The 26,966-nt window shown below is 33.4% G+C and overlaps 1 protein-coding gene across 5 annotated transcripts in view; it reads right to left on the bottom strand.

The window, feature by feature from the left end:
* Window positions 1-201: 201 nt before the first annotated feature.
* LOC145260269 (uncharacterized) overlaps window positions 202-26,966 on the bottom strand; it is a 196,819-nt gene continuing 170,054 nt past the window's right edge. For all 5 annotated transcript variants that reach the window (XM_080118097.1, XM_080118098.1, XM_080118096.1 and 2 more), the window contains 2 exons: window positions 10,409-10,518; window positions 202-4,012 (listed from right to left, as the gene is read on the bottom strand). In XM_080118097.1, coding sequence (XP_079974223.1) covers window positions 3,861-4,012; window positions 10,409-10,518 — 262 coding nt within the window. In that variant the 3' untranslated portion in view covers window positions 202-3,860. The remainder of the gene's footprint in view (window positions 4,013-10,408; window positions 10,519-26,966) is intronic.

Below are 26,966 nucleotides of genomic sequence, written 5' to 3'. Positions count from 1 at the left end.
GGGTATCCAATTGTTTGCACAAAAATTCATTCTCATTTTAAATGTAGAAATAAACAAAATGAATAAAATTAAAGAAAAAAAAAATGGCTAAAAAGTAAATAAAAAAAAATGAAAAGTAAATTAATAATGAAGAAATGAAGTAGATTAAAAAAATAATGAAAAAGAAAACAGTAACTTAGAAAAAAAAAGAATAAAGTTAACTAACCAAGATAATACAGCTTTATTTGGGGAAAAGTCCTGCATCAATCCTATATTGAGGGAGAGTTGGAATCCTCTCTCTTGAGGTATACCTGAAATGTTTACAAGATGAGTCAACAATTTTTTTGCATTTATTTTTTTTTCTCTTTCAGAGAAACTGAGTAGAGAAATGAACAGATGCAGAGGTGTGAGCATGTCTGTCATATAGAAATGTTAACAGTACTGAGTTAGTGTACTGGCAAATGTGGCTGCCACAGATCTCACATTTTTAGTGATCTCACATTCAAGAAAGAAAGGAAAAAAATAAAGAAAATTAGATATCGCTCAATTCTTAGCTTTGCTAAAAACTGATGTTACCATCTTTCATAGATCCCACAGAAGACGCCTTGAAATTACAATTCTATTATTTATTAACAGTCAAAAAGAAAAGTTTTGAGCCAAATTGTTTTTCCAAAAATCACGATACATGTGTATCTCACTTATGGCAAGCCATTGTAGGAAAGAAAGATTTTTTTTTTTTCAGAGTTGAAGAGAAATCAAGTATGAACCATGAGACAAGACAGACTAAATAATTGAACATTAACAAGTCTTGAATATGAGCTTTTGTGTGAGGTAGACATTTCTTATATAATAGACAAAGAATCTAGAAATTATCAATTTTAAGTTTGAAACATCAGTTATTTTTATCTCTCATCTTTTAAAGTGCTCATGATAGTGTGCAAGGCAACTGTATATGTCCATTTAAAGAAACATGTTCTTCGTTTCTTTTCCAGTATGGAAAGATTTAATTTTTTTTTTCAAAGGGGCCTCGTTTTAGTCTAATCTGGCACTTAACGTAAATAAGTAGTTGTGTGTGCATATGTGTCATTCACATGAAAGCCGTTTTGTCGTATCATGGATTTCCAGTGTGGCTAGACATGTCAAGTATTTTTCACGCTGAGATTCAGAACCAGACTTTTTGATCACTTGAAATTGATCAGCCGTCTGTCATTTTACCCCATACTCTATTATGCTTGCCTGAGAAGGAAAATTACAGTTTATGTTTTTTTTTTTAAGGTTTATATTTGCATTACCAAGTGCTTAGAGAGCTCAATTCTTTCTTTTATGAAAAGAAACATTTTACTCTAATTGGCAACCATTAATTTCCGTATTAGAGCACTCAATACACTAGTGAGTTGAGCAAATGTAGTCATTGTGTGTGTGTGTGTGTGTGATATATATATATATATGTTGCTAAATGGTACTTCACAACAAACCCAATTCATTAAAAGAAATGTCCAAATTCTTCATAAATAACAAAAAATCCCTTCATCTTGAGATTTTTCGACTTTCTTTCCTTAGTCAATCCCTCCCCTTCATTTTCTTTTCCTTTTTTTTTTTTAAAAGAAAAAAAAAAAAAAATTCAGATGTGCAATTTTTATGTTAGGATTTATTACAATTTCTAGCCAGCAAGTTTTCATTAATATTTTGATAGGTTTTATGGCACAGATTTAATATATATTTTTTAGGCAACATCATCTTATTCAAACAATTTGTTAAACCAAACAAGCAGTTTCTATATATGATCCAGATATTTAAATCTTTATTATCTTCTGAATAAGTTTCTTAATATCAGGGTGAAACATAAAAAAGATGCTTATAGATTTAATATTTTCAATTCTGTCATGAATCGTGCTTAAGAGAATTATTTTAATATAAAAACAGTAAAAACAAATAACTCTGTAAAAAATGTGTAAACTGTTTATAACTGGCATTTAGCAACCAAGACAAATTGTACTCCAAACTGAATTGTGCAATTTTTTTTTACTTTTACAAAATTATCTCAACATTTTCTTTCACATTAAATCAATTTTCCGATGAGGAGTGACAGAAGATTTGTGCCGTTAAAGTTGTCAAAGTATTTGATGAAAACCTACTGGTTGTATAAACAATTTTTTTTTTAATAATTTTAGCCCTGATATTAAAACAAATATCAGAAGAAATGAATTAAATAAGAGGATTAGTAGGTAAAAGTTGTCGACTTTGTTTAATTAAACTTGTTTGTATGCATATATATATATATATATATATATATATATATATATATATATATATATATATATATATATATACACATATGTTAAAAGTATTTGAAAATTTTTATCCCTATCATTTTGGTTTGAGAATTAAAACCAAGGACACTACACAAAATAAAGCTCAACTATTTTTTCGATGGATGCAATTTCTTTTAAGGAGTGAAATGTATGAATAACACTACACCAGTTTTATACAGCCTAAGATTGCATAGTTCAGTCAGAGAGAAAAAAAATTAAAACACTAATTCATACATAATTCCAATTTTTTTTTCTTCTGTTTTTCAAAAAAAAAAAAAAAAAAAGTCCGAACATTTTCAAAGTTTGATTTTATTGCATTTATTAATTAGCCCCACCCTGACACAGATATACAAAAACGTTAGCATTCAAACCAACAAAACTAAAGAGATTTTGTTATTTTTTAACAACAAAAAGTTTGTGATAGTGTTGTGTTTTCTTAGCTATACAACATATTGATGTTGACATACTGATTCTCATTAGATCTCTGAAGTTAAGCGACTTGAGTCTGGTCAATACTAGATAGGTGTCCATTTGAAAATACCAGATGCTGTAGTATGTGGGAGGGGGAGGAAGATGACACCATTGTTGTAAAAAACTAATGTTGTCAAAATAGTATCTGTAGTTGGCGCAGGAACCAAACCATTAGTCAACAGTGGCTGCAGAATAGCAGAAGGCAAGATCCTGATCATGGCTTCTATACTGTGCAGGATGGTGTCTGAACAAAAAACCTGGTAGAAGAATGATCATTGTACCTCTACAAGAAAACAATGAAATGGTATGCAAATTGGGTGTTCCAGATGTAACTTGAACTGACCGACTTTTGTTAACACTCAAACCAAAGTGACAAGGCTTAAAATGATTGTCTTCAAATACTTTTAACAAGTACTTACAAATGTGTGTGCGTGTGTGTGTGTATATATATATATATATATATATATATATATATATACAACACTATAAATTTAGAGAGTTAAGAACTCTACTTGTATATTATAAATGTTAAAAGTATCAATATGATGATGAATGTTAATATTTCTATTGAAAAAAATTAACGCAGGTGAAAGGCTTCATGAAAGAAGTTCTTTACAGTTTTTTGTCATTAAATAATTGTTAGATCATAACATGTTTTTTTCTTTTTCTGTCGTTATAATTGTTATTTAACAGAAATCTACCTATCTAGTAATACCTGGTGAGATTATGCTGACAACCTTGATAGGATAAACGATTTCCATGGTTCATTTTGAAGCTAAGAAAAAAAATCTTTTTGCTGATAATCCAGAAGAGAGTGGGAAAAGTTCCAGATTGGATTGGAAAGTTCCAAAGATTCAAACTTTTTTGTCTTGCAATGATTTTTGTTTGTTTTTTTTTGAAAAAAATTTTTTATTTAAAATTTTTTATTATTCATTCAGTGTTTTCTTAAGCAGTCTCTTCAAATAGAAAAAAAAAAAAACAAACAAAAAAAAAAAAGAAACATGTTAATATTTTCTTTCTCTCTTATATACTTTTTTGTTTCAATTTCATTGAAACTGAAAAGTCCACAAATACAGTGCATAGGGGGAGGAATAATTTTCAGGAATCAGAATCCAGTCTTCTGAACGATGTTCCTAAATGTCGAACTGGCTTGATCATTTTTTCACGAGCTTCTCGACGTCCGTCTTCCTTGTGATCAAAAGTGCAGTTGTGTTGTTCTGGTAGCCGATGTGCTTTACAGAACACGTAATCTGGAAAAAAAAAAAAAAGAATAAAGAAAATAAATGTTTAAAAAAGAAAAAGATTTCCCTTAATAAAATAGAAAGCACAAGGTAAAGGAAAAATCTGTTTGCGCTCTTTTTCTCATATACACACACTTGACTACCTGTTTGATCAGTATTTGTTAAATATATAATTTCTTTGACATTGATTTACGCAACAGCAAGAAGTCCAACCAATCTTCACTTATAATGTTGGAGGTATGCCATCTGATACTCTGGTTTCTGGCAAAATTATCCACAGCAGACAGGTTTGGCACAAAGCAATATTAGGGTCACAACACAGATAACAGTGCTTTGGTGAAAATCTATGCGTCCCCATCAAGAGCAGTCGTCCTCTGATCATCTCATCTCTGCATATGACAAGCAAAGACATGTTAGGTGCAGAACAAGAAATTAACAGAGTAAAAGTGGCAAGTTGCTTCTACACTTATTCAGTTATATGTTCTGCACCGAATCTCCCCTGACTTAATATGCTCTCAGTATCAGGGGTAAAAACCTGCAATCCTACAAGTTAACAAATAGTTACGATCAACAAGGAAGGCTAAGGCATAGTCTTAATGAGCTCTATATAGAAGTCTGACTTTATAGCAGCTGTTTTCAAATAAACAAATCCACAACTTTTGGCAATTACCATTCATCCTTTATGATGTCATCCATTGTCAAGTATACACACACATTATATATATATATATATATATATATATATATATATATATATATATATATATATAGCCAGTAGAGTTTAGTTTCCTAGAAGTACATCCAATGAAACAACATGTGTCTACCAAAATAGTGCTCAATGAGTGAACAGAGCAGGTATATTAATTTTATTTATACAAACATTAATGGCTACATATGTGCATACATGTTTCTGTAATCACCCACGTTGGGGGATTACGTCTTCAGGCCAAGAATTACCGTCGAAAGTGATATTTCCACCAAATACATTTTCCTATTTCGTTTATCATTTTCGTTAGATGCTAACTTGATAAACGAAATAGGAAAATGTATTTGGTGGAAATATCACTTTCGACGGTAATTCTTGGCCTGAAGACGTAATCCCCCAACGTGGGTGATTACAGAAACATGTATGCACATATGTAGCCATTAATGTTTGTATAAATAAAATTAATATATATATATATATATATATGAATGAAAATACTCTACTTGTTGCTATCAATCCAATCTTTGTTGTCTTGATTTTGTGAAAACAATATATGAATGCTCGATTACAAAAACTGGTAATTTTGAAGCTTACAAATTAAGTCACCTTATACTGACTTAAAATTTATTGGCATATGAACAATTACCAAATTCTCAATTACATAAACATAATAAAATTTGGAATATTATAAATATTATATATATATATATATATATATATATATATATTTAAAGCTGCACTAACGTCAGGTCTCATCAGACTCCATCCTAATTATCAAAGTCTCTTAGCTAGTAATATAAATAAATGAGCTCTGACCCCAATTTTTTCTTGTTTTGTCCACACCATAACCTGGCAACTATTTCAGCCCCTCTCTCTCTCCTATGAACTGCCATTCTTTTCACATCCTTAATAAGCTTCACCCTCATTAAGAACTGAAACATTGTGAAAAACAACATTCAAGGTGAGAACGGTAGTTTGAAAAATCCAAAGGATACAAAACTGCGATGGTTGTATTTGCGCCGATTGTTATACAATCACCTTTCCATTTGGAAGCGATCCTATTAGTAACTTTCATTTTGTAAACAAAAAATTATACTTGGGATCTTGTACAGATGTTATTAGATGTACTTACCCAGTTTTCTCTAATGAAGGTGTTTTAGATTTTCCCTTTCATTTGTTCATACATTTTGAAAATAAGGATAGACAAATCCTAATATAGGTTTCAATTTAAAATAAGTTATTTTCCTCGCAAATTTTTATTTTTAGCCAATTATTTAAAATTGTGTCCGTATGACTCCAGTGAATTTTAAAAAATGGCAGCATTCCACACTGCTACTATAATTAAAAAAACAATTACAAAATTAACTAATATATATTTAAACCATATTAGTTCAAATCAGATTTTTTTTTAACACATTTCTAAAAATTGGGTCTTCTGTAAAACTACAGAAGAATGTTAAATCAAATGTTATTTTTTATACACAAAATTATTTTTGCAGTAAATAAAGAATGTTTCATATTTCAATTTTTGCAATGTATAAGTAAATTTCACAGCCAGTCTCTGATGTCAATTCTCCATCAAAAACTAGAATTCATAGTTTTTGCTTCTATAATTCTTTGTATCTGTGGAAATTTTTCAGATCTACTACTAAAATAGTTTGCTCTCGACAAGATATTTGACAAAATATGTGAAAAAAAACTGAGAAAATTGTTTTGTAAAAAAGTGTTGGTTCGGAGGTTATTAAACATGTATTCACTTCTTTCAATAAAAGGAGAGGTTCCTTTTCCAAAACTTCAGAGTAAATCTGATTTCCATGGCAATAAAGGCTTTGAGCAGCAGAAGAAAACGTAATTGTTTATACTTTATGAACACAAGTAATCATCATCAAATGAGTATGTAATTAAGTATTGATGATATTCATATCTTAATGTGTAGATGTGTTTAGTAATTACTTTGAGATTTTTGTATTTAGGAACATAAAATTTGGTAGGAATTATTCCTTAACCTTTGCAGATTGTTCTAAAGGAGGAAGAGGAGGTCATGAACAATACATTCACACATGTCATGGGCAGAATAAAAAAGACCAATTTGCTGAGCCAATATAAATTAATGAAGGAGTTCAATTAAGCTTGTGAAAGGTGGTTACTATGTTTCTTTTTTATTTAATTTAATATTAAATTGAAATACTTCTCTCAAATTGTAAATTTTTTGCTATTTTAGGAATAATTTTACCTTTTAACAAAGATGCACAAAGCACCATCAGATCAACAAGCTGAGCATTAAGTATATAAATTACATTTTCTAGATTTATATAAAAGATGCTTGTGTCTGCTCTTCATTAGTCTTCTTCCTTCACTACAAATTATGAAGATTGTTTATAGCCAAACAACATTGTCATTAACATGTTTTTTTTTTTTACAAGGGTGTCACCACTTATCAAGGCCCAGAGGCCACTCGAGGATAAGGGTTAATAGGTATACATTAGTCATTGTGATTTTAGCATAGTAAACAGTGGGAATTTTGAAACTTGGATTACTTAGGGGGATGATTCAATTAGAACTTGTTCACATTGGACTTTTTTTTTTTTCATAGGTATCAACTCATTATCAAGGCCAAGAGGCCACTCAAGGATAAGGGTTAAAGAGTGTACAGTAGAAATTGGACAATATAATAATCATTAGTAATGAAAATTTGTTAAATTTGATAACTTATATGGAACGGCTCATCAAGAACTTATTTACGTTAGACTTGAACACAACCATATTGTAGTCAGCCGGAAAGCAGGAAAATGGAAGACAATTCCACAGGCGTGCAGTTCTAATAAAAAAGCTTTGTTCATGGAATCTACGTTTAGGTTTAGGCACAGATAAAGAGTGGGGGGAATTATTGATAGTGTTTACAGCTAGACGAATGTTTCTTGTGAAAGTTTTGCGAGGGGGGACCATAGATTGAAGCTCAGTCGAACACTTTCCATGAAAATAACGATACATCAGAGACAAACTCGCAACATCTCTTCTGTGAGATAGAGGTTGCAAGGAAGAGAAAAGGACATCTCCTACGAGGCTACGAAGTCTATTTTGAACTCTATCAAGGCAGGCCAAGTCCTTTCTAGCAGCTCCTGCCCAGATGTGGCAACAGTATTCCATCCTTGGACGTACCTGGCTCTTATATAGATAGAGAATTGCATCAGCAGTGAGATATCTACTGGATCGATAGAAAGATCTCACCATTTTTCTATGACATCGATAGTTTTCAAATACAAAACACTGACTTTGGGACAAATCAAGAGTAAGGGACATAACTTTGTAAGATTTTAAGAGAATTATTTTGTATTTAGCAAATACTGGAATTTTTTATACTAAAATTCACGATTTGAAAGAGAAATTAACTTTGGTAATAAAACTCAAATACACACACAATTTCTGTTGCTGAAACGTTTCAATCAGTAGAGTAAGTAAAAAAACTATTTTTAATGTTGTAGTCATTAAGTTTTAATTAAAAAAACAAAAACTATTTGTAAATGCTATTTTTTTACTAATTTTTAACTTTATTACTTTAAATAGTACAAAAAAGAATTTTTAAAGAGTTGAAGTGCAGAAGAGTACATCAGTTCATCTTTAACTATTTATACAAAAGCAACTGTCCTAAAGCAGCTAAGAAATTCTTAATGTAACAAGTCCGACTGATGTTGTCATTATTTGCATGTAAATATCCTGGATGATTACCACTGTACATAGTATGACATGCGCCCTGCTTTCATTGACAGGTGATGACCTTATAGTCAACTTGAATCTAATAGAAAAATAGAATTGAAGATTAAAATTAAATTCAATTGTTGTCAGAATTTCAACTAAGCCATGAAAGGTAGCTCTGGTGAAGTTGATAACGTATACTGACGATCTTGGTGTGTCAAGTTTGAATCTAGTCAGTTCCACTGTACCACTGTCACTTACAATTTTTATGTGGTCCCCACTGTAAGTATCCAATTATCAAAAGAATCGGGGAAACCAATGCCAACAACAGTATCAAACTGGTTAAAAAAAAAAAAAAAAAAAAAAAAAAAAAAAAGGTTGTACCATACAGATTCACACCATCTTCTCATTTTCCATAGTTCTAAAGCAAATCCTTTTGTTATGAAATCGGAGTTCCATTTAGTTAAATAAAATCTAGCTTAAAGCTAAAAATCATTGTCATCTTCAAAGGATATCGAGAAGTTTGACCCTTGGTCAGAGACTTACCATATAAGACTAGTCACATTTATTGTTATCAAAATGTAACAGTCCCAAAAGTAATAACAGAGTAACTATTATCACTACACTATGAGGACATGTTATATTACCACAGTGCAAAGCTAAAGAGAGATATATTATTCTGTATTTGTTTCATTCTTAACAAAGTTATATTTTTGAATAAAAAAAAAAGATTTTTTTCTATTCAACAAATAATCAATATGCCTTAAATTTATTTTTATTTTTTCTCCCTTTATCACAACACAGTAATAATAATGTCATCTGTAATCTTACTACACTTTTCTGTCAGTCATGTGTACGTAAAAGTGTTAATAGCTTTCATTTTATTCTTAGCTATTATTGTTCATAGTGAGGATTGAACCTTCATCCTCTGGAAAACTAAACACCTTTATCTATAGCACCATGTGCTGATAGAAAAAGAACAATCTATCCACATGAATTAAATAAAGGGTGTAGTTTGAAATTTTCATATAGGTTCCAAATTCAAAACGATGCACCTAAAAAGGGTTATATTGTCAGAAACATGAAAATAACCAAAATGAATAAATAGTAGTTTGAATAATACAAAGATTGGAATTTCATGTTAGACAAACTTGTTATGGTGGAGAGAGAGAGAGAGAAAGAGAGAGAGGGTTACTCATTTCAGATTTTCATAAAAATCCTTTTTTTTTTTTTGCACCATAAAATTTCTAAATTTCATTGATTATGAAGAGAAGATAACTTGATACAACTAAATCGGAAATTTACTTGATAATAGGAACAAAAACACTAATCATTTCATCTTTTCATTCGTCTGCACTTGCCAAGTTCAGAATGGAGGAAAACCCCTAAATTTATATACAGATCAAAAGGTAGTCAAAATACTAATCATTTAAAAAAATATTTTCTTTCTTGTTTAATTATTCATAAAAAAAATTACTTGTCACTAAAGCTTGCATCATCATTGGTTTAACATTTGTTTTACATGCTAGCTGTATTGAATGGCTTTAAATAATTGACTTTTAAACAATCTCTATCCAGGTCTTTATTTATCCCTCTTCATCAGAAGCCCATTCTTTTCACTTCCTATGTTTTCCTTGGCCTTCCCCTGTCAACTGACCCTGCTACCTCAACTTTCTACCTCTAACTCAAGCACTCTCACCCATTCTTTCAATGTAACCATACCAGCACAATCACCTGTTCTACACAGCATTTCTCTATACTGTACCTATTTAATCTCCCTCTGAGATTATCAGATTTAATGTCTTTAAGACTCCCATTACAAATCAATTTTCACATTACAAAGAAACATTTTTTTTTTCTGAAAAGTTGAATTAATGCAGACATTTATCTCTTTTACATAATGTTATTGGCTATTAGTGTAATCAAGAGGCAACAGTCCCACGAGTTGGAGCTGCTAAATTTCTAAAACCTTAAGGATAAATCTTTTTGGATATGTTTATACTTACCACAGCGACACAAACCAATTTGGCGTTGGGCTAATTCTAATTTGCAATTACAACGATAACATCGTTTTTTATTTTTTTGTACTGGTTTTTCTTCTATGTCATCTCGGCTTCTGAAGAAAGAAAGAAAAATAAAAAGGAAAAATTTAAATCAGAAATACAATAATTTGGATAGTTTCTTTACAATAACACTTCCATGAAAACAAGAGAAAAAAAAAAGATGGCTAATTTTTTTTAGCAAGTTCAATTTTTAGCATGAATAATCCAACAGTAATCTCTTAAGTGCATTTTAAACTGCAAAAATTAGATATCATGGTTTAATTGTACTCTAAATAGAAACATTGATTTTGAATGCACCCCTGCCTTAAAGAGCCAACTTGATTTCATTAAAGTATCATAGTTCAATTGTGTTCTAAAACAACTAATTTCTAACATACCCCTGTGTTATAAAGAATCTACAGTTGATTTTATAGTGGGAGTCTTCTGCTTGTGTAATAAAACTTCTCAAATGTACTTGTGATGTTAGGTTGTATAAAAGTTTTAACTTTGGTCAAAATCTGAATTCTATCTTTAATTCGATTTGTTCGATTATCGATACTTATCAGATACATTTCAATACAAAACTTACATAAGAACACTCCCAGGCACATCAAGTATCTTAGTGTGAAATAAAAAAGAATTGGCCCAGACATTTCCGAGTCTGTAAAGAACGAACACACACACAAAGTTCCTTTTATATATAACAGTAGATTATATATATATATATATGTATGTATGTATGTATGTATGTATATATGTATATATGTATGTATGTATGTATGTATGTATGTTTATGGTGGAATATGTTTATTCAATTATATTTCACCTTTAATTTATACCAATCCTATAATTTATGAAGCTCGATGTAACTACAGAACATATACAAATAAATGACAAGTCCATATTCCAAATTTCAAGATGTTGACCATCTTACTATTTATTTCTTTGAGTACTTAAAAAGCATAATTCTTGACAGCATCTGTTTTGTAGCATAGAATCATTCATGTAATTATATCAATTTTTGAATTTATTCTGCCCTTAACTCATCAAAAGAAAAAGAACTTAACTTTAAAAGAAAATAAAGGAATATGAACATGATTACAAAATTCAAAAATTGGAAGAAGTTGCAATTAATTTTCAATTTGTTATGCAATCTGAATTTTAATTATATATATATATATATATATATATATATAGACAACAGTAAGTTTCACTGTTCCATTTCCAAAGGATATATATGTATATAGATAGGCATTCTTTGCTTGCGAGTTTCTTTGAATCCATTTTCTTTAATTAGATTTTGATCTTACATTTTATATTCCTATCCTGCATTTATGCATTTAAATTTCTAACTTGGTTTTGTTATTTTGAAACTGTTTATTGCTTTTGGCTTAAATATAACAGGTGTCTTGTATTGGAGAACCAATCCTATGAGTTTTTTTTTTTTTCCTTTTATAATTATTATTGGTAGTGGTGCATAAAACGAAACCCTAAGATTTTTTTGTTAATATATTTTTTCTAACATATTTACATTTTATTTTTTAAATGTACTATATTTAAATATACTTCATTTAAACCTGCTCAGTCTATTATGATCGTCACGGATTTAAAAAAATATTATTTTTTATAGTTAACTATATGTTTTTTGTTACCCCTTTATAATAAAAATATATAAAAATATGTAAACTTTATCAATTGATTTTTTGTTTTTTTAATCACATAGAAATATCTAAACAATTTGACAAACTATAAACATAGTTATTGAAAAAGATATGCAATTAAAAATCCAATGATAAAGAAAGTTTACGTATTTTTATATATATTTTTATTTTAATGGTATGAAAAAATAAACCTAAATTATAGTTAACTATAAAAAATATTTTTTAAATCAGCAGCGATTGTAATAGACCGCACAGTTTTAAATAAAGTATAAGTAAACAAAATATATTTAAATATAGTACATTAAAAAAAGAAAATGTAACTATATTTGTAAAAAAAAACGTAAATATGTTAAAAAAATATATCAGCAAAAAAAAAATCTTAATATTTTGCCCAAATATATAAGCAGTTTTGAAGAACAGCGGAAGTATTGTGTCCATTTTGTTCTTCCATACCTCAATTGACAGACCTGCCACCATCTTTGAAACTTAGGGCCTCGTTTTATGCACCATTACCTTACATTTAAATCAGAATCTTGGGACCTTCATTTATTTTATTATTGTATCATGTGAAAGCCTTTGTTATCCTAACAAAACCAGGCACATACCATGACGATTGACAGTAGCTTGAGAGGATAGTTACTGGTGTTGTGTATATGCATGTATCTGAGACAACCTAATTATAATTGCTAAAAAAAAGCCAACTTGTGTACTACTAAACCCATCCAAATATTTTTATGTTATTTAAATTTTTTTACAATTTTAGTGGTTGCTAATTTTGCTTTCTGAACATAGAGCTTGTGAATGCTATAATGTACTGTTAAGAAACAAATTATGAGTAATTTGTTTTTTCTCATGTCTAAAGAATGAGAGAGATTAATTCAAGAATTTAAGTGAATTCATAATTGGAGCAAGTTCAAATTCTTTCAAATATCTTGTTTATATAACAACTTTGGCATTTTAAATCAATAATCACTTTGATTTCTAATTTTTTTACATTCATCCACACTCATCTATAATATAAATCTCACCTGTCTGTTCAAATGCATGTATGTATGTTTGTATGTCTGCCTAAAACTTTTGACAGAGGCGACGGATTTTCACAAGATCAATATCATTTTGAAGCTAGACCTTCGGATGACAAACATTGAAAAATTGGTTAAAAACATTAATTCCTTCACTTTCAACTGGGCACATTTCTACAGGGTGGGGGTCACTTTTTTCGCCGATATTTTCAAAAGTCATCCCCTCTTTTCGATTAACTTTAAACCTTTGCCAGTTCTGGTTTGGTGATGGATGCCACGGCAAAGACATGTTTTTTTTCACATTTTTTTCCTCCATTCGGTAGGGGTATGAGCCTGCCTGCCTGCCTACTACCACTTTTTTTTTTTTTTGCTCACCACACATCTCCAAACACCAGGGCTATGCCGGGCACCCAGGTAGTACTATATAAGCTAGGAAAATATATATGGCAATTAAGTTATGAAAATATATACGGTAATTGTAGAGGTATAGGATATTGGCAGATGTTAGAACTTGGTAGAAGGAACCTACTCTCTTTGCAGTATCTTCTACGTATTTATTCCGATTCATGTTGCATGTGAATGTTGGACTCTCACATAGTGTTATTAGCCATGGCAATTGGTGATTAAAATTTTTTTATATAATTGTTAAAGAAAAGGAGCTTTTAGCATAAAATGTAAACATCCATCTTTGGTCCCCATTCTACTACAGACTGGATTCTAACGATTCAGCCTAAAGGCAAGACTCTTATAAAAAGGCAGTTAATGATGAGAAAAAAATGTCAGGAGTGAGAATTAACATATTTCAATATTTATAAAAACTAGTAGAACATGTAGAAATTCCACAGCAGCATCTTCCATATGCAATACATTGCTGCTGGGCATTCTGTGGACGTTTAGCGTGAATGGAGACCTTGTGATACTATTGTAACTCTTGTTAAAACTGTAAAAGCATTTAGGTAATCTGATTGATATAATGTCAGAATATATCTGGTTATTACAGTTTATTACCAATATTCTTATAGGAGTGTGACATGTTTCCATTGTGTGGACACTCAGCGCGAACAGAAACCCCACAATATCATTATACTATCTTTAGACAGAACAGATATTACCTTTGAATCCTAGCGAGAAGACCAAGAAGATATATTTTAGTTTGACATATGGCCCAAAAGCGACATTTTTTTTTTGAGTCTTGGGTGATTAGGAGATCCTATTTATTAAAAAGGAGGATAAAAGGTGATAACATACTACGAAAATTAAATTAGCATATATATATATATATATATATATATATATATATATATATATATATATATTATATATATATATATATATATATATACTAACTTAATGTTCATAGTATGTTATCACCTATCATCCTTTTTAATAAATAGGATCTCCCAATCAAATAATTCATAATCTGGAAACCATGACACGCGTACAAATGTTAAAGGTACTATGGTATTAATATTAATGATGGGAGGATTCCAATATTTTTCCCCAATTCTGATACAATTCTCGATTCTGATCCTTTATATCTCTTTAATTTGTTAACTATAAAATGGTAATTATCGTAAAACACATCTAAAATGTGCATATATTTTCTCAAAACACACTTGTGAGGAGGTGATCTTTAGATTTGTTTTATTGGAAGTCTAAATCAATAAACATTTATTATTTTATTACTCCTACCAGCAGTGGAAGATTTTTCTTAAAACAAAATCAAATGAAAAAAGATAAAATAATCGTTTTTGGCCTCAGATAATAGGTACAAATGTTTCCGATTCTGATATCGATTCTGATACTCCAAAAAGGTTTGATTTTCCAGATTTCCAATTAATCATCCTAACACTAATTAATATATAGAAGATTTTCTAATTCTTAACGTTATTTGGAAGGCAGTACACAGTTGTTTTTTTTAAGTAAAATGTTACCTCTCTCCCCTTATAAAATACATTTATTTAACTTCACAAAAAGCAGCAACAAGAGTCTTAACTATCCTGCTCATTTTGACTGAAGGAAAGTCGATTAGAACACATGAACAATGAGCTATGACGTCTAAAACTCTGAAAATGTAAGCACACTATACTTCAGAACATTCAGGATTCAATAATTTGCTCAGAAAGAATGGTGGAATGGTCAATGCAAATTTAAGTGCAGTTTTAATGAATCTAATCCCAGAGAAGGTGTTCAGGTATCACAGACGTCTGATGGAGAGTAATTGAAATCAGGGGAGTCCTAATTGTGTTTATTTTTAAGTGATGACACAGCATTGCAGGTGTGAAATTGATAGTTACTGTAATTCGTGTTGGAGGTGGTATGTTCTGGTTTTCAACAGTAAAACTCTTTAAATAGCACATTGTAGAATAGTAATCTGGCTTGTGTGGGGATGTTGAAGACGACCAACTGAGGATTGAGGTTTTACTGAATTTACAGATTTTCAAAACTCTGAATGTCTTGCTTCTGAGATTGGATTCATTGTACTTACATACACCTAGATTGGGTTAAGATGGCTCCATCCTTCTAACAAAGACTGACCAAGCCAGATAATTTGAAGTCCACTTAGGTGATTTCAGGTTACTTGCTGTTTCAATGGCAAACTCTATAGATACAGGGGTCTAAGTTGAATTTTAGATCTAACTGCCACTAGACAGGTTTTTCTTTTTCCATCATATCACCTTTTCAAACCCTATAATAGAGGAGCTAACACAATTACTCCATAGCTGAACTCTCAAGCATTTTTTTTTTTTTTTTTTAATTCAATTTTCACCCCAAACAGGGCAAGTGCCACTTTGAAGTAGGGGACTACTATCGGGGAGATGAGTAGAAAGATGTTTGTTCACATTACACTTGAACTTCTGCATATCAGTACAGTTGGGAAAGCAATATCCCGAAAGGGAGTTCCAAAGACTTGCAGTTCTGGGGAAGAAACTATTGGAGTAAAAGGCTTTCTTACACTTAGGGATCTCTACTGTAAAGGGGTGAAACTTTGTTGCTTGTCAGGTTTGTCGGGGGTAGTCACATCGAGGAGGTACAAGTGCTTGCAGTTCATCAGAGCATTCACGATTAAAGTATTTGTAGAACAGGTAGAGGGATGTGTGAAAGATTGGCGAGGGGGGGACCAGAGATTGGAGTTCAATCTTTCACGAAAAACACCAGTCTAACCGAATCCACTGTGAAAAATTTTCCCCACTCTTTATCTGTGCCTAAATCAAAACATGGATTTCATGAACAAAGCTTCTTTCTTAGAACTGCATGTCTGTGGAACTCTGTTCCGTCTGCCTGCTTCCCACCTGACTACAACTTGGATGTGTTCAAGTCCAACGTTAACAAATTCCTAATGAACCGCCCCCTTAAGTAAACACTTCATCAAATCTCCACACTAAAGTAATGTACTTGCAATAACCCTTATCCCTGAGTGGCTTCCGGGCCTTGATAAGTGGTGACAACTGTGTAAAAAAAAAAAAAAAAAAAAAAGAATGCGACAGAGGCTGAAGCCTAGACGACAGTTCAAGACCTATCAGGTTGGAGACTCTTTTGAACCCTGTCCAGGAGTGAGAGACAAGTAGCAGATGCATCAGCCCAAATGTGACAACAGTACTCCATACATGGGCAAATGGTGGCCTTATAGAGGTACAGGATACTTTCAAGAGTAAGTAATTTTCTGGCATGGTAGAGAGAGAGAGCTCACCTTCTTTGCAGCAGCCTTGGCAATGCTCTCAATGTATATATTCCAGTTCATGTTCCCTGTAAACGTTAGGCCGAGGAGTTTAAAGGAAGTACTTTCAGGCAGTGTGTTCTTGGCCATTGCTATTGGTGGTAGAAAAGGTTTCTTGTAGTTACTGAAGGAAACAAGCTTAGTCTTGACAGCATTGAATGTGACCATCCATTTTTGTCCTCATTCCACTACAGATTGGAGGTCATCCTCTAGTGTTTCTGCCATTTCCTTAGATATTGTTACATTTTTAGTAAAAAAAATGTAATTAATCATTCTTTTATATGTTGTTCGAAATCGATTGTATTGTTGTCTGCGCTCAGTCAAAAAAAAAAAGGAAAACAATCACAACGAGAGAGGATATGAAGAGATATATAGAGAGTGGTCAAAAAAAAAAAAGAAAAGAAAGAATAGCTAACGGGCGATGACAGTAGAGGAGAAAGAAAGGAAAGAAAAAAAACCCAAAGAAATCAGCTAGTGAACGCTGGCAGGCTGTGTGGAGCTGAAAAAATATATATATATATATATATATAGAGGGGGGGGCGTTTTAACCTGCGCGCTTACGAAGGACACAAGAGACAGTCTGCTCCTCGCTGCTGAGGGAAGCAGCCGACAATGGCGACACTGGGAACAGATATATGATTAGCAGTAATACTGCGGTGGATAAAAGTCAAGGAGGTGCGTTTAATAAACATTGGAAAAGGAGTCTATTTGATATATTTGGAGCCAGTTTTTTTTTTAAGGAAATCGGATAAGAAGAAGAACGAAGGAAATCGGATAAGAAGAACGAAGTAAAGTCGCTAAGACAGTGAGTGAAGCGAAATCTCTCTCTATCTCTCTCCCTTACTCTCTCTTTGTTTGAACTGAGCAGACGATAATAACCAGTAAGAAAATGTCATAATGAGATCTGGCATTTTTCTTGAACATTCTCTCTCGATCAAGACAATTTAGTTTCTGTCATGCATTACTTCTTTAAATTATCAAAATAATTGCATTTTTATTTATTTTTGTGTTGCTATAAATAAATTTATATTCATAATTCCCATCGGCCTTTTGTTTGTTATTTCAGTTGTGTTTTTCTGTCTTATGTTTTACCGTTGTCTCTGAAGAATTTGGATAATCCCTTCCCGTATTTATTTATTTACGTTTTAATCCCAGAAGAAAAAAAAATGATTTTTTTATTATCGTTGCGATCATATCTCTACAGTTCCCCATGAAGATAGCCGAGTCGTAACAATATGTGTTCATTTGTTTTCCCCTCATGCCTATTATAGAGGGTGGTGTCATCGGCAAATATACCCATCTCCGAAACAATTTTATCAGGGAAGTCATTTATGAATTTCAGGAATAATAAAGGCCCAAGGATAGACCCCTGGGGTATTCCCGCATTTATGTCATATTGTTTGGATGTATGACCGTCGAGGATAACTTGGATTTTTCTCTTACTTAAGAAGGATTCAATTACATTATGTATTCTTCCAGTGATACCATATGATTTAATTTTCCTTAGAAGACCATCATGCCATACCCTGTCAAAAGCCTTAGATATATCAAGGGCTACCGTTCTACCCTCCCCTGTTTTGTCCCGTGAACAGTATATATGTTCAGAGACTACAGTTAAGATATCTGCTGTTTAACGGGCTAGCCTGGATCCATATTGTTTGTCGGTCAGGAGTTTAGCAGCTATTAAGTGTTGGACTAGGGCTTGGTTAACTAAGGACTCAAATATTTTGCCGAAAAGTGGGAGGAGGCTAATGGGGCGATAATTTAGTGAAGACCGGTACCACAGAAGCGGTTTTCCAGCAGTCGGGAAAGCAAGATTCATTAAGGCATTTATTGCAAAGTTTGGAGAGAACTGAAGCAACCTCAGCAGAGCATTTTTTTTTATTAGCACAGCCGGGATGAGATCTGGTCCACATACATTTATTTTCATTCTAATCTGCGATGTAGCATGTTGAAGCTCATTAATAGCAGACTAAACACCAGCAAATGCTTTACAAAGTAGTGTGATATCATCAGCATAGTTAAAGTCCTTGACAACAAAATTGCGACCAACAATGACACCAGGAAATTCTTTTAGAAAGACGATAAGTGCTGCTGCAGCAATTACTGTAGTATGATCCTGATTGACAGCCTGCTAAAATAATTGCTTTAATTTTTCAAGGATGATTCCAATCAAAACTGACTCCATAACTAACCCACACCAATATATCTTTATCTTGACCGTGGCTGCATCGATCAAATTTTCAAACAAATCCTCAAACATTGTTGGTGTTTAAAAAGGACAATTATTAATTTTATTGAGTTTGCTGTTGCATTCAACTATCAATTGTGACACACTTTGGAAGGTTATGCAAGCAGATGCTATTCTGCCTAAACTTTTCACTGTTCAACATATGCTTGTATAAGGAGGGTTTTAACCCTTTAATGATCTAGTGTTCAACAAGGATGCATTCTTTTGCAAACACATAAATTATGCCATTGACTAGGTCACCTTGAATTGAATTCATTGAAGCTCTAACATATAGCAACTAATTTAATATATACACAACATTAACCATTTCATTAACAATCAATAACTCTGAGCATCTTTTTCATTTCCATGTGTAACACACATGGACGTGTTTATGAAGTCAGAAAACAGCACAGTTTGCATGACTTTCAGAAATATTTTTCTACACTTAGAATTGCTGAAGTATGACATAAACTGACTGCATCAGTTGTCTGCCAAGAAGACAAGTCATGGAAACAAGCAGACAAGGGTGGTGTGTGCAACGCTCAAAACTTGAAACCAAACTGATAAGACACGAAAATGCGACATATGCTCAAATTTGACTACATCTTAATTTGCATATGTCAAATTTGAGTATATAAAAATATATAAAAATATATATATGATTGGAGAGAAGATTTTTTTGCTCACTTAGAGTTATTTTGTATGTACTTTGCATGTTAGTGTGAAAAAGAACGATGGATATTTTTTGTGCACGAAATGGTATTTGGCAGTTTAAAACTTTAATTTCAACACTTCAAGCTATTTTGGCTGTTATCATGGTGAAAATATGACCAAGCAGCGACATGGTGAAGCCATTTACTGGTGAGGGAGAATTTAAGGTTGGTTACAAAACTCCAAAAGATAGATGATCTGGCAAGCTTGTTGCCATTGTATCTGGAGGGGGATGCATTGGCTCTCTATTTAGAAATGCACGAGATTGACCAACTAGACATCGAGTTGATATAGACTCGACTAAAGGAAGCAGTCACAGATGGAGGGTTCAGTTTACAGGAAGTTTACTATGGTGAAATGGGTTGGCGAGCAGGTGGACGTTTACGTGAACAATATCAGACTGTTGGACTGGCTGGTTTTGAGGGAGTCGGACAAGAACAACTTGCCAAACTAGAGTTTGTCATAGGATTCTTTGAGACCATTTCCATCAAACTCCAGCAGGCACCAAAAATTGAGACCCTAACCATGGAAGACCTAATAGCAAGAGTGTTGATGTCAACCAGGAACCAAAACCTTCACGTGGATGCAGCCGTGATGGTAAGTCTGCTGTTATTATCGGGGATAGTCCTGGCATAGGAGTAAACTGCTTCAAATGTGGCCACAAACAAGGGTCACATAGCGAGAAATAACCGAAGACGTGTAACCCATTGCTACTAATGCGGCAAAGTTGTACACTGGGTCCAGGACTGTTCGGGAAACGAACAAGGGGACGAGGCATGCGCCAACCTACTCCTCCACCAAGATGTAAATGCAGCACTCTGGGAGATTGTCGTCTATGTTGATGGAATGCGGTGTTTGGTATTAACTGACACAGGATGCTCACATACAATAATATATGTGAATCGATGTCAATCCTGGAAGACAGCAAAAGTATATGTCCTGACTATTGGAGGCTTGTTCCATGCGTGCTATTTCAACAAACGATAATGACTATGTTAGGATGGATGCTCTGGTGGTGTGTGGTAAACCACTGGAATTTGATCTGTTGTAAGGAATCGATGCGATAAAAGCATTGAGAGGTATCACTGTTGGACCTATGGGTGCAGTCCGGATCAGCGTTGGGAAAGTTTCCATATGTATGACTATCTTCATCAGTGAACCAGACTTTACTGCTACGTTTCACCATCAGAAGCGAGCATAGATAGCGGCAGGGAAATGGGCAGATATCCGCCCACCTGAAGGACTGTGTAATGGAGTGCTAGAGTATGATAAAGAACTCTGGGCATCGATAGACAAAGGTTGGTTTGTGCCATACCCGGAAGACAGACTTCGACCTTCCAAGGGATTAATTCCATTGATGGCCATGATGCAACGGAGTAAGGCAAAGGTACGACCAGTAATGGATTACCACAAACTCAACCATGATATAGATACATTCACAACGAATGCAGATGTTCGTGCTGCAAATGTGTAAGTGGCGTCAAAAAGGGCCCCGGAAAGCGTATCTCCAAGTACGAGTCCACGAGACATTATGGCCATACCAGACGGCAGAGGTTGATGGAAATAGATACTGTCTGACACGTTTAGGGTTTGGCTTGAATGTGGCTCCCCTCATAATGAAGACTATCATTAGCAAGTGTCATCACAGGAGGAAGCTGTGGCCCACGCCACATCAGCTTACATCGATATCTTTGTTGATGTTGTTGATATCTGATGTTGATGTTGTGCCCGCCTCTAGTTCAGGAACATTTAACTCGATTCGGACTAGAATGCAAGGACCCGGAACAACTTGGAAATAGCATATGTGTGCCGGGACTGAGAGTCTTAAGAGAGCACTATGTCCTGTGTTTAAAACGAGGCAACGCAATCCAAGAAATTCCCAATATCATAACATGATGGACTGTATTTTCCTTCGGTGGAAAGCTTGTAGGGCACCTCCTGGTATGTGTGTGGCTGCGTGTGTCATGCGGAGTAATAAAGAAAAGAGTGTTCAATCACAAATAGCCGGAACAACAAGGTGACAGACTCCGGCATATAATGTGCGAGACTAAACGCAGTAAAACAGAATAATCCAGTTTGTGAGGACTAGTGTGCGGACAGCCGGGAACTGAACGTATGGGTTGATGCCAACGTGCTAGCAACTGGAGTGGTATTAGAAAGAGATGGAATTGTAGTGGAGAACGTTTGTTGGCTGCGACTTGAGAATGATGCGCAGCATATTAATCTGGCTAAATTAGATGCCATATTGAGAGGAATTAACTTGTCGCTCCAGTGGCAGACCAAGGTGTTGCACATTAAGACTGACTCTGCGTGTGTACACAACTGGGTGTCAGAAACTTTCAGTGGGAAAGTGCAAGTTCACACCAAAACTGCCAGTGAGACACTCATTACAAGGAGACTGAATACCCTCAAAGAATTGGTGAAAGAATATGAGTTCTCAGTAGATGTGACCTGAGTTGCGTCAATTCACAACATGACAGATCAATTAATGTCCATACCACAACAATGGTTCAATGCCATGAAGAAGGATACAAGACTTGAGCCACTGATTGGTGTAGTGCATGTCGCTGAGCTGGATGCGGCTCAGATCATGTCCATTCACAGAAACAGCGGACATCCAGGAGTGCGACATACCGCTTATTTTGTCCGGAAAGTTTGCCCTGCAACAACAAAAGCAGCAGTCAGATTGGCAATACGAATGTGTGTGAAATGCCAATCTATAGATTCTGCGCCAGTTCACTGGGAGAAAGGAAAGCTGGAGGTGAGCAATGATTAGCAATGGTTGGGAATAGACATTATACACTACAGTGCTTACTATTTACCATTGAACGTGGCCCACCTTGTGAACTACTGACAGGTAATGGCAACTTTCCACAGCAAAGAATTAGGATGTTTGCAAATGAATAAGGTATGAACTTGAAATTAAGCTGTGCATATGCCCCGGTAAGAAATGGCATAGCTCTGCAATGCCATTGCACTGTGAAATGGATTGTGGCTAGGATGCACTACTCCACACCAGAGGCAGTCTACTGGTACAACATGACTTTAAAAGACGAGTCATCTTTGACTTCACCAGCCAATGCCATATACTGGTACGAGGTCTGGGTGAAAGGAATCAATGTTATGTCACCAATAGCAGACCCTGGACATAGTTTCCAATTTGGTATGAAATTTGTGTGAGTGAAGGCACCAAAGAATTGTACCACAAGATTTGATCCAGTAACCAAGATAATCAGTCCACAGTCCATCTTGATGGATGGGATGCCCCAACACGTGAAGGATCTGCACTCTCGATACCATGTACTCTGATCAGAAGAAGATTCCGACAAAATCCTCAAAGAGCAGGTCAGAAAGTCTGATAACCGATGATGAAATAGATTCAGAAGATGCATGCACCCCTGTTGAAGCTCATGGTTCTAAAGAGGCCCCACAATTGCAAAGAAGCACCCGACAAAGACAACCACCACCAGGATGCAGCCTATGTGATCATGGGATCAGGAAAGAGTGTGACAACAGTCATAGAAACAAGTGGCCAAGAGTGGCATGTGCGACACTCAAAACCCAACCAATAGGACATGAAAAGGTGACATTTGACCGTGTCTTAATTTGCATATGTCAAATTTGAGCACATAAAAAGCAGGTATTTCTTTGATTGGAGAGATTTTTTGCTCACTCAGAATCATTTTGTACATACTTCGCGTGTCAGTGGGATGGGGGGAAAACAACGGATTTTCTTTTTGTATGGTTAACTCGTGTGTCAGAAAGAGACAAGAACGTTGGATCTTTTTTTTTTTTTGTGCACAAAACAGTATTCGGCAGTTTAAAACTTTAATTTCCACACTTTAGTTTCCCTGAAATTCCCTATACATGATGAACCTTACATATCAAAACTTAAATACTGTTCATTTTCTTGACAATTGCACATTACACTATGTATGACATGCATTTTTGATAAATTGTAGTGCCTTAGGCAAATTTTCATTATTATCTAAATGAATAAATATGAAAGTTGAGCCTATATCTTGCAGTAAATGTTAAAAAAAAAAAAAAAAAAAATGCAACTTTACAGAATAAATGTCCTTTCTCTTCTTATATACTAGCCTGGGTGCCTGGGTGTTTGTAGGTGTGTGTTGAGAAAAAAAACAAAAAAACAAACTTGTATTGGGAGGCAGGTTCAAACCCATGATGCAAAGGCGGAAAAAAAAAGTGGAGGTGTGTGTAAAAATGTTGGTTGACCCCCCCCCCCTCCCCAAAGAGTAATAAGCAGGCTCGAACCCATACCGCGAAGGAGGAAAAGAAAGTGAAAAGAAAAAAAAAAAATGTGATGTGTTTGCTGTTGTGCCCATCGCCAAACCTGAAGTGGCATAGGTTTAAATTAAGGCTAGACAATTGAAAAGAGGCAATCACTTTCGAAAATATCAGCGAAAAAAGTGACTCCTCCCTGTAGAAGAGTGCCCAGTTGAGGGTGAAGGAATTAATGTTTGTGGCCAATTTTTCAATATTTGTCGTCCGAAGGAGTGAGCTTCATAATGATACTGATCTCGTGAAAATCTGTTGCCTCTGTCCAAAGTTTAAGGCAAACAAACATATATACATTTAAACAGACAGGTGAGATTTACATTATAGATTACTTATGTAGATGTGATATCAGTAGAATGGTTAACTAATTTGCATAATACTAATCTTGAAAAGAGGCATTCTATTAATTCTTTTGTTTTAATTCAATGAATATTTTAATATAAATTTTTTTTTTTTTTTGCTAATATTGTTTAATTTCCTAGGCAAATATTTAGCATTTGTGTGCAAATGTTCCTTTCCTTAGATCGACTTGAATGCTAAATTTTTTTTTAAATACATGTGTATAGAAATTACTAAAATGCTGATATTTATTTATGACTAAATGAAAAAAGATTTTTTGTATTTACAGAATTTTGAAAGAAATGTTTATTTTAAATTTATATTTCAAATAGCATGTTATAAATATGTTCTATTTATAATGTCCATTTTACATGTTCGCACGTGTCTGACAGCTTTTAGAAATTGATGTCCAAACTAACCCATCTCTGGTCAAGCTTTATTTACCCCTCTTGCTCTCAAGTGCATTATTATCACTTTCTCCAATGTTGGCTTTCCACTGCGCACCAGATCTGCTACCATAAATGTCTTACATCTACCGACCCAAAACTCATTGAACATGGTCAAACCATTAAAATTTACTCTTTTATACACATCTCCCTATACTGTCCAGATTTAATCTTCCCCTAAGATCGTATTTAAGTTGGTCATGTATCATTTGTCCTCATGCAACACATTCTCAACCCTCACTGATCAGGTTTCACTTCTATACACTATCACACTGTATACACATGCCAGATAAACTATTTCCATGGCTACATAAAGAAAAACATGCAAGCATACACTATTTCCATCTTTCACTTTTACACAATACAAGTACATTTAGCTAATGGTCATTCTGGTGAAAAAAAAACAAACAAACTATTTTGAAGATGAAATTAAATTTAACAATCGTTCGGGCTAACAGACACAACTGAAAACATAGGTCCCTCTCCAATAAATCAGGGGACCAATACATGCATTGAACATTTGGATCATAAATATGAAAAGCACCCCAGAATGAAATAGGAAAAAAAGTTACTTTTGTTTGCAGTTTAAAAAAAAAAATTCCTATTTGTAAACAATGCCATGTATACGTGTGTAATACATTGAATGTTGTTACATTTTGAATACCTTTATTTAGTTGTGCTAAGAGCTGTCTGATAGAGCTTGAAGTTATTTCAGTCAAACATGAGAAAGAGATTGTAAACAGGATCTGGATAGCAAATGCCATCATTAGAGAGGAAAGAAAGGATTTGAAGAATCATACATTAGTGATGAAAAGAAAAGCCAAACAGAAAAAAAACAAATGAGTGTCTCTCATCCATCATTCCCACTTACCTGTCTGCTGTATGTGAATCCCATATATAATGCAAGCTATTAAAAATACTACAAGTATGAGAGTTGATCTTGTTCATTTTAAACATGGCTGAATTGTATTCAGCTAAAAAGAGCTTTATTCAAACTTAAATTTCAGCTCCTCCAGTAACTTAGTATTGTTTGCCCACACACCATCAATCATCACAAACAGCTATCATAGACCAGACAAGAAGAAATCTGATAATTCAGTTTGATAAAAATCAAATCCAGTATAAAACCTATGTTCAGAGTGGATATTTTTCACTCATATTTGAATGAATTAAACAAAAATCACATTCTTTTTGTGAAGAAAAAAAAAAGCAAAAGTAATCTTATTTTATTATCTGATCTAGATGCATTGTTCAAATAACTGTACGAAAAAAATGTATAAAATGTCTGTCATGATTTAGATTGAGCATTTTTATTTCTTTTATAAATTTTGAAATATATATTCTAGGCAGCACAGTGCATAACATTAGCAGATTACTTTTTCTTTTGCAAATTTTACCATTTAGGGGGTGTACTCACCCAAACTCGCCTCTTAAACTTTTAAACTAAGTGAGACATTGCTCTATACTAAATTCTGAGTAATAGGTTTTTAAAAAGATTGGTGCGTGAACGTGAATGCCAATAATGCACTTTATAAAATCTTAAACTATCAAACTTATAATTATGAATAATATATTCTAAAATTCATATCATATTAAAAAAAAAAAAAAAAAAGGAAAAAGAAACTGAAAATTTAAAATTAATCCTACATTCATTGTTTATACTAGTAATACATACGGACGAAAAAACGCTTTGGATAATCACAGATTTCAAGGTAGTTCTACTAAAATAGGCATATTTTTTAAACCAAAGCACTTCAAGTCTTCAAATTACTACTGTTTTGTTCGGAAATGAATATACTTTCAAATGAATTAATAAATATGAATGTACATTATATATTTCAAGAGTTTTAAGCAAATAAAGTGATAAAAATGTGAATGTCATAAAATGGCGTTTTCGGTAAGGTTTTGTAATGACCCCCCCCTGTTTTCTAAAGGTCCGTACCGTGATTGTATGAAGAATTTCGTCATGAAATTTGGAAACCAATCAGAAGAGGTGTTAATCTTAATACTGTCAAGTGTCCGAAATATTTTTGACCATTTCTTTTTTTGTCGCGTTAAAAATAAGACTTTAATATGACGAGTATCGAACATTT

The sequence above is a fragment of the Euprymna scolopes genome, chromosome 36 (genome assembly GCF_053919585.1).
Source record: "Euprymna scolopes isolate OS-2025 chromosome 36, ASM5391958v1, whole genome shotgun sequence".
NCBI lineage: Eukaryota > Metazoa > Mollusca > Cephalopoda > Sepiida > Sepiolidae > Euprymna > Euprymna scolopes.
Note: the sequence above shows the minus strand (reverse complement) of the source record. Positions and strands in the feature narration are given on the sequence as shown.